This window comes from Zea mays, chromosome 4, assembly GCF_902167145.1.
Source record: "Zea mays cultivar B73 chromosome 4, Zm-B73-REFERENCE-NAM-5.0, whole genome shotgun sequence".
NCBI lineage: Eukaryota > Viridiplantae > Streptophyta > Magnoliopsida > Poales > Poaceae > Zea > Zea mays.
The window spans coordinates 178,452,831-178,461,306 of NC_050099.1; the positions used below are offsets into that span (position 1 = coordinate 178,452,831).

Below are 8,476 nucleotides of genomic sequence, written 5' to 3' on the forward strand. Positions count from 1 at the left end.
CGCAAAGCAGGCTTTGGTCGTCTGCGAATGCGATGGTGCTCCGGAATCCGGATTGGCAAGATATCTTGTCCGGTGAGGATTACATGATGACATAATTATTATTGCTCCCGGGGTGACTATAATTACTTGCGGTTAGTTTTTACTCATCTGTCTCTAGATCTACACCCAATTTGGGTGACCAATTTCCCAACGAAGAAGGAAAATACGGCAAGGGCAGCAGCAGGCCCGCGTATATTTATTTTCTTTTGGGACCAACCCAACCCAGCCCAGTAGTAAAGAAACCCGTGAGGCCCACGACACGTCAGCCAATAAATGAGCCCGCGGTGGCACCTGGCACTGGCAGGCAGAGGCTCGGTGTCTCCGGCAACCGGGAATTTTGGCATGAGAATATGCGGCCGTGGCGTGGCGTCGTCTGTGACTGTCGTCCCGTGCCCTCGCGTCCCTTTCCCTTCTTCCCATCCACGCCAGCCAAGTTCACCGCCGCGCTCTTCGGCGGCAACTACTGTTGGATCGTAGGGCGAAGGAAGGAAGGAAGGGGAGCCATGGGAAACGCGTCGTCCATGCTGACCCAGTACGACATCGAGGAGGTGCAGGAGCACTGCAGCTACCTCTGTAACTACCTCGCCGCGCGCCCCATGGACGATCCGATCCTTGGCCCCCTTCTGTTTCTCTCTCTCTCCCACAATTTGGTTTCTTCTCTCTACATCTACTATATATACATATTGTGTAGATAATTAATCGTTGGTGTTTCATTTGATTCTCGAGCAGTCTCGCAGCAGGAGATCGTGTCGCTGTACGAGCGCTTCTGCCAGTTGGACCGCAGCGCCAAGGGCTTCATCTCCGAGGACGAGTTCCTCTCCATCCCCGAGTTCTCCCTCAACCCGCTCTCCAAGGTGCCTCCCACTACCCGCTCCCTCTCGTTCATGCTAAGTTTCATGTGGTTTTATTTTTTCAGGCTGAGCTGATTGTTTTTTGTATGTCCCATTACCTTTCCATTTCATTGTCAATTTATGCTGGCAGTTATGTACAGTACAACTGTTCTGGGATTGGTGCTGTTGCTACAGATTATTGTACTTCCCTCCTTTTCCTTTTTGTTTGCATATCTGGCCTCGGAGAGCTGCCAATTTACAACATTCCCTCGGAGAGCTACTGAATATAAACCATTTTGTCCTCTTGTGAATCTGAAACCAAACGAAAAAAAGGGAAGGTAAATAAAACATCTAATCAAACAAGCTGCTCGCCACTTTAATTATAGCTTAAGGCCATGGTTAGGGGAGCTGTAGCCTTTCCATAAGCATCATCTCCTGGAGATGCATCATGGGAAAGCTGCTCCGAGTGAGCTTCTATACTTTCAGTATACAGTTGAGGTTTTGGTGCTTTTGTCTGCTTGAAGAAGCAATCCTGTTTGGGGACCTTCTGCATTTTGAGCTCTCTTGGGAAGCAAAAGTTGCTAGAAACTCTGCCAAACATGGCCTCATCCACATCAGTCGCACTATCTGGGTCTGGGCAAAGCTTGGTTGGGTTTCCTCTGTATCTGCTGCCTTGCTGAAGAACAGCGTCAGTTGTGCTTGCCATAACAACTTGACCGATAGGATACACGGCTACAACACTAGGCATGCTACTGTCTCTAGATACCATAAGTTACATGACAAAGCTCTGCCAGGACAAACGGTGTACTGCTCCAGTTGATTCAACCAACGTCTTGCTCATCTCGAGTGATGGTTTTGAGTATCTTTTTTTTTCTTCAGAGGTTGCTCCGTATGGTTGATGGGTTGAACTTCAAGGATTTCGTTGCGTTTCTTTCTACATTCAGTGCAAAAGCCAGCCTTCGTCAGAAGATCGAGTGTAATACCTGACTGCCATAGCGTTTGCATTTCGTTGTTTTCTTCCTACTTATATCAAAAGCACGTAGGTGTTGCATGATGAAGTTCTCATGATTACTCACTTCCTCAACGTTTTTCTTTGTCTGTTTGGTGAAGCAGTTATATTCAAGGTTTATGACATCGATGGCAAGGGAAAAATTACCTTCAAGGATCTGCTAGAGGTTTTACGGGACCTAACAGGGTCATTCATGTCCGAGGAACAAAGAGAGGTGCTTATTATATATCTAAATTGGCCGTGTGGTTTTTATACGGAATTGTGCAATATCAGCGTGAGACATATCATATTGACGTCTTGCAGCAAGTGGTAACTGAAGTTCTGGAAGAAGCAGGGTACACGAGGGATTACGCATTCTCGCTTGAAGATTTTATCCAGGTGCAGAAATCCTTTTCCGTGTCCATATATCTGTTTTCCCTCCCTCTGAACACATGCAAGAGAATTGCGTGTTGCTGTATTGATAGCCTAGGTAGAAACAATCCACGCAAAAGCACGTTTTTTTCTATTAAGAGGGCAAAGGCGTTAGTAAAGCCAAAATCCACCGCTGTATCATATCATAGGCTATTTGCATATTCTTCGATGTCTATTGCGGTTCCATATCCATCTACAAGCCTTGTGGCCGTCTTATATGTCGGTAGCACGTCTGAGAATGTGTTCTTGTGGCTGTTGTTTCAGATCATCGACCATCCTGGCCTTAAGATGGAGGTGGAAGTGCCAATCGACTAGTGAAATGTGGAAAACAAGCTTCCGGTTTTGTCTGCAGAACATGGTTAGTGTCGTGTAGCAGGGCAATATGACCGTTCACTTTCGTCATCTTCTTTGTTTCCGGTCCACTTGCCTAAACTTTTGTAACCTTTGTTGACTTGGCCTTTTCGAATATATCAAAAACAAAACAAATTTTGCCCTGCTACTTGGAGTGAACGATCTTTGTCGTTTTATAGGAAGTTTTCTTGGTCCTGGGGGACGAGTTTTTTTTTTTAACCGAACCGAAAGACAGACGGGAAGCAGAATATGAGGCCCATCCCTGTAGGCGGATGCATTAATGATGTTAATTTGACCCACGTAAGTCTTGGCCCATCCAATAATTCAAATCTTGGGTCCGATACTAAGGCCCATCCACTGGAGACCAGTACCCTTTCCGCCTTTCGCGGAAGCTGTGTGAAATAGAACAAAGTAAAACTCACATTCTTAAGTTAGAAGAGTTTGGCCACACGGTTCTAGCGAGCGTCCTAAAACCCAAGTTTAAAAGTCTCTTCACACAACTGCAAAGTGCAGTGCAGTCCTAAACTGTCTGCAAGGCACATGAGCCATCAGGCATGGCTTCCATTGCGAATTTGCGAGGCAACTGTCGCCTTTTCTGCTTTCTCAACCAAAACGACAGAGACATAGAGAAAAATTCGAAACCTTTTTTTTCCTTTTATTATTTTCATCTCCACTTTCCTCCCCTTTGCTCACACATTATCCGAACACTTGTTTCCCAAACAATGACAAATCGCACACCTTTCAGCCTCGCAGCTTTACTTCACGCACGGACAGGCGAACAAGCTTCGCCGTTCGCCCGGATTTATCCGAACCTATGATACACACCAGGAAGGAAAAGGCTGGGGTGTAAAAATTCTAGCTACAGGCAGGAGCGTAGAAGCCGGGGATGTGAGCGAACACGATCGAGTAAGGGCCCACGGACCACGGTTACCGGCTGCGTTCCATCCACCCGCACGGGCTCCAGCTCTGGGATGTCCCCGTCGGCGTCAGTTGCCAGAACATGGCCGTTCAGCAGCACCTGCTGGCTCTGCAGATCGCCGTCCTTGGGAGCGAGGTGGTACTCCTCTCTTGTTGCGAGCAGCTCGGCTGCTCCGCCAAGCGCAGGGAAAGGGAAGCGACCAGGCGTCCCCCCGCTCTCTCCCTCCGCGCACTCTGTGCCTGTGCGCCTTGGCTCGTGACGTGGATGCGGTTCGTGCTGTTGCCGTCAAGGTTGATCAGGAGCAGAGGACCCTTCCCTGAAAGATCTCAAGCATGGTTCAGACACTCGCTACGAGCTGTTGTTGCCAGGAAGATACAATACAAACGGAGTTCTGTGCCCGCTCCTTTACCGATCTCTTCGCGCAGTGTGCGTAGGCGCGGATCTTGTTCGTGCCGTTGAACGTCGCAGAGAGGACCTTGGTGCCCATGAGGCGGTGCCACAGTAGAGCGCTACAGAGAAAATTAAGGTCATGTTTGGTTTCTTTAGTCTAGGGACTAAAGTTTAGTTAGGGGACTAAAGTTTAGTCCCTAACATTTTTGATTCTATGGGATAAAAATAGTAAGAATATACTAAATGACTCGTAAGAAGACTAAAATGACCTTTAACATTCTCCTACTATTAGTACAATTGAACTAAATGAGGGGTAAAAGTGAAATTAATATGATTTAATCTCTTTTAGCACATATGTGAAGGACTAAAGACTAAATCATTTTAGTCTATATTTTAGTCATAGTGTTTGGCAAAAAATGGACTAAATGAGACTAAAAACTAGAGACTAATCTTTAGTCCCCCTAACCAAAAACCCCCTAAAGCAGAAAGATGCTAGGTTTTCATGGCGGGATTGAGCACACAATTTCTCCCTCTCTTATCACTCAGTATCCCAGCTTTGTGAGAGAAGAGAGAGAGAAACTTATGCATGGCTAGTCCACTTGTAGTAGTCAGGGTTCGGTTCAAACGTAGTCGTGTTGAGCAGGCCATAGTTCCCTCCAACCAAGGTCTGTCTGCAGTAACTCTTCGTACCGTACTTGGACGACATCCCAAGCTGATCCAGGTACCTGCAGCACCACCAGACACCAGTCGATAGTTACACGCTTCTTCTTCTTCCTCGGATGATAAACTCTTGGGTGGCTGTGGCTTACCAGAAGCTGAACACAAACGCATCAGTCACAAGCCGCGTGTTTGGTTGCTGCGCGTCCAGACTCACCAGATGCGTTGACCCTATATAGGCATGATTGGTAGTTTGTCTGAGCGGACGCATGCATTCCCGCATGTAGCAGTTTTTACTTTACGGTTGTTTGGTTGTCCGCACATACATCTGCTGCATCTACGTATCCAAAGTACGTCTGTTTGGTTGGTGGGTAAGTGTGCTGATTTGGCCCGAGAGATGCAGCAGAACGCTCCGAGCCAGGCCCGTGGGAAACATGATTCATTTCCGTCTCTGGGCGGCCAGGCTCAACGGAAGCTGGCCCGAGCGGGCAGGCTGCTTCGAGAAAGCAACCAATCACGCCGTATGTGCTTGTGATTGATTACCTGCATGTAATGACCCGAGTTCGTACACACACATACAACTCAGTTATATTTCTCACCTTCAGCCTGCATACGTGGAGATCCAGAGAGCGAGCTTCTCTGCTCGACGAGGCTGGCTCGCGCCATACGCTTCTTAGTACACCAACCAATCATGTGGAAGGTGGCGACCGCTGTTGTAAGCCCCTCCGGCCTCGCCAACCCAGGCGACGGTGGACGTACCTGCAGACCTCAGTATCCCCTCAAGATCGCTGAACGTGCTGGCCTCGCCGTCGAGGTAAGAAGGGTCAAGGATCTTCTGGACCAGATGATCGTCGACCCCTGCCACATTAATTCACCATTCACGCGGACTCCGAGCTGCCGACCGACTGTAAGGGGGCGAGGGCGGCGAGCGTAAGTACCGGGGCCTAGATTGTAGATGTGGTGAGTGATCACGTCCATCTGCTCCGGCTTCGTCTTGCCGACGAGCTCCGTGAACCAGGCCGCGTCGAAGAAGCCTCCTGGCGCGAGCACCAGAGGCTTTGCCGGGCTGCTGCTCTGGTGGTAGGTGCTGTCGATGATGCGTTTCAGCGCGATCACGTCTGCTGCGTACTGGTCTGCGTCGACCCGAGCTCCGACTCCGCTGCCGCTCAGTTCGTTTCCTGCACGAACACTGTATCATCGATCTGGAGATGGCGTGAGGTTCTTTTCTGACAGAAGCAACACGGAACATACCGAGCTCCCATCCATGTACATCGTATCCTCTGCTCACGGTGTAGCCAATGAAAGAAGCCGCGTTCGTGGTAGTTCAGTTCCATGGCCCCCCTAGAGAGCCATCAGGCATGGGGACCCGGCCATTCAGAGCATTCAGCCCGAAAACAATCTTTGCCCTGCAATGCAAAGGCAAGCAGAGAGCTAGGCAACCGTGTCCAGATAGATAGAATGCGGTTCCTGGAACTGGCCGAAGGCAGTAGAGCAGAATACCCGGTTCTCTGGAAGAAGGCGTTGAGCTCGTCCCATCTACGCAGCGGCAGGCAGCCTTGCGAGAAACCGAACATGGCCGACGCGTTCTTCGCGAACGGGGCGCAGGAGGGCTGGCGAGCGTCGCCGGTGTCGTACATGTCTTGCAGAGAGCCGCCCAGGCGGAGCTTCAAGGGGGAGAACGCTGCAGGTTTGGTGAGATTGTTATGCGGTGAATGCCAAAGTATATCAGTCAGTTCCATGGATTGTTTTTTTTTTAAATCTTAGGAAAACCAAACGCATGCCTTTCAAACTACTGCAGCAGAAGCTATCAAAAAGACTACTTGTGTATGTATATCAAGGAAGACATTTATTTTCTCGATTGGATAGTCGGACAGATTTTCTTACGAAAGTGAAAGGGACGGTGATCATCTGATGGCTTGCTTACCTTTGACGGTATTCACCAAGATTCTGTTAGAGAGATTCTGCAGGTAGGAAAGTATTAATAGAGTGTTTGGTTTGAGGAATGAACTAGTCCATCATCTTCTCACTCCTCACTATTTTTGTTTGGTTTGTGGAATGGAATGAGTTGATCCATCACCACCTCATTCCTCATAGTTAGTTAATTAGTTAGTACTAATATTAGTAATGTGGTCATCCCACCAAATTCGAGGAATGAACCCATGATGCACCACCTCAATTTGGATGTAGTGATTCCTTAAACCTAACACCCCTAAATGCCCGTGTCAATCGCCCATTGTCATGGTTTGATTTGATCTGCACAAGCTTCTACAGAGCGAGTAGCAAACGAGTTGAAAAATAGTAAACGCACAGTTGATCAGACAGACACACGCCAAAATTAGCTAAAATTTCTACCAGCTGCCATCTATCTGTTCTTCTTTTCATGAAACACTTAACCACTCTCTAGCCTCTAGGCACTGGCATAGAATACGATCAAGTAGCCAGTAGTGTTCGTGTACGTTGGTAGGTTTGACATCTGCACATGATTGGTTCGAATAAAAATGCAGTTGGGCCCACACGACTACAGGTTTGTGTTGTTGGAGGGAATGAAACTCCCTAGGCTATCAAATTTCCAAAAAAATTTTAATCCAACGGAGCACCCCGCACCAAAAAGAGAGAGAAACAGAGAGAGAAGGATCCATGACGACCGACCAAGAAAATTAAGAATGAAAGATATTTGCTTGAGAACCGCGTCCGAGGTTTACGGGATGCAATCCGTAGTTTCTTTGTGCTGTGAAATAATCTGGCAAGATGATGCTACTCAGGTCAGGTGTGTGGTACGGTGCTGTGAAGTTGAACTGACCAGGTTGAGCAGGGAGGCCAGCCCCCAGCTGCAGGTGTCGTAGTCCTACTTCTCCGGCAGCCACCAGTCCAATGTGGCGCAAACGAAGTCGTTGTCGGTGACGGCGACGACGGACCGCGCGTCCATGACCACCGCCTCGCCGCCGGCGAAGGCGGTGGTGCTCGTGCTCACGGTGGCGGAGCCGGCGAGCCAGAATAGCGCCCAGACGACGCAGAAGCCGGCCATCTTGAGCGACACCCCTGCCGCCATTTCGCGAAATTAAACCGACGGTGCCAAGAATCAAGAAGGAGGACAGCCCGAGTGGCAGGCAACAAGGCAGGAGAAGGCTTGCCGCCGGAGAAAGGAGGCAGTCCCCTCTCGAGGAAATTAAAAGTGAGCCCCTTTGCGCCCGGGAGGGAACAGGGAAGGTTCCTGGCTTCTTGCCAGCTACACCGTGTAAAGCATCTCGAGGCGGAGAGCCACAGGTGTGGTGTGGCGCGGTCAGTGGGTGTGGCCAAGAGATGGATGCAGATAGACAGTTCGTGGTGGTTCAGTTTCGAGGACATTTAGTGGCCGCAGGCTCGACGAGCCGGGGAAGCTAGTATATGGCAACGAGAGGGAGGAAGGAAGCAGGCAACGCAAAAATGAGCACTCTGATTGAGCAGCGCAGGAGCCGGGAGCAGTCGTATCACGTCTCGAGGACACGGTTAGTTAGAGCATAGCTGTCAAATCTTCAACCTTTTGTCATTTTGTTATAGTATCTCTATGCAGCTGCTATAATTTTTTAATATTCAGTATTGATATAATAGTATTTAAAAAACGATGGTACATTTTGTACGTATTTAGGATATCCCTTCACCAATGTAGAGAGCACAGTATTTTTTTGTAACCACACAAGGAGTGTACTGCTATTCAAAAGAACATTTTCGGCGGTTCTCCGTTCCTATTATCAGCTGTGGATATAGATACATAACAGACCATCTGTTTGGAGATTTTTAGAATTTAGAGTAGGTCTAAACAGGTTCATATAGTTTCAATGATCACGCACAGATCTCAAACCTGTATATAATAACTAGGCTTTATTATTTTTA

At 48.5% G+C, this 8,476-nt stretch overlaps 1 protein-coding gene and 1 pseudogene across 1 annotated transcript; one reads left to right on the plus strand and one right to left on the minus strand.

Annotated features, from left to right (window-relative positions):
- Nucleotides 1–349: 349 nt before the first annotated feature.
- LOC100285425 (calcineurin subunit B) lies at nt 350–2,817 on the plus strand. Its single transcript, NM_001158318.2, has 6 exons — nt 350–612; nt 769–893; nt 1,749–1,845; nt 1,983–2,092; nt 2,182–2,256; nt 2,554–2,817. Exons 1-6 carry the CDS (start codon nt 543–545, stop codon nt 2,602–2,604), a joined length of 528 nt encoding a protein of 175 aa, NP_001151790.1. The 5' UTR covers nt 350–542; the 3' UTR covers nt 2,605–2,817.
- Nucleotides 2,818–3,264: 447 nt separating this feature from the next.
- LOC103654167 (heparanase-like protein 3) lies at nt 3,265–8,043 on the minus strand (annotated as a pseudogene).
- Between the last annotated feature and the right edge of the window lie 433 nt (nt 8,044–8,476).

Excerpts from the sequence above, each read along its gene's own strand:
- LOC100285425 (NM_001158318.2), top strand. The coding sequence starts at position 543 with ATGGGAAACGCGTCGTCCATGCTGACCCAGTACGACATCGAGGAGGTG. Across the intron at positions 894-1,748 it reads CCCTCAACCCGCTCTCCAAG|AGGTTGCTCCGTATGGTTGA; the intron begins GTGCCTCCCACT and ends TTTTTTCTTCAG. Across the intron at positions 2,093-2,181 it reads TGTCCGAGGAACAAAGAGAG|CAAGTGGTAACTGAAGTTCT; the intron begins GTGCTTATTATA and ends GACGTCTTGCAG.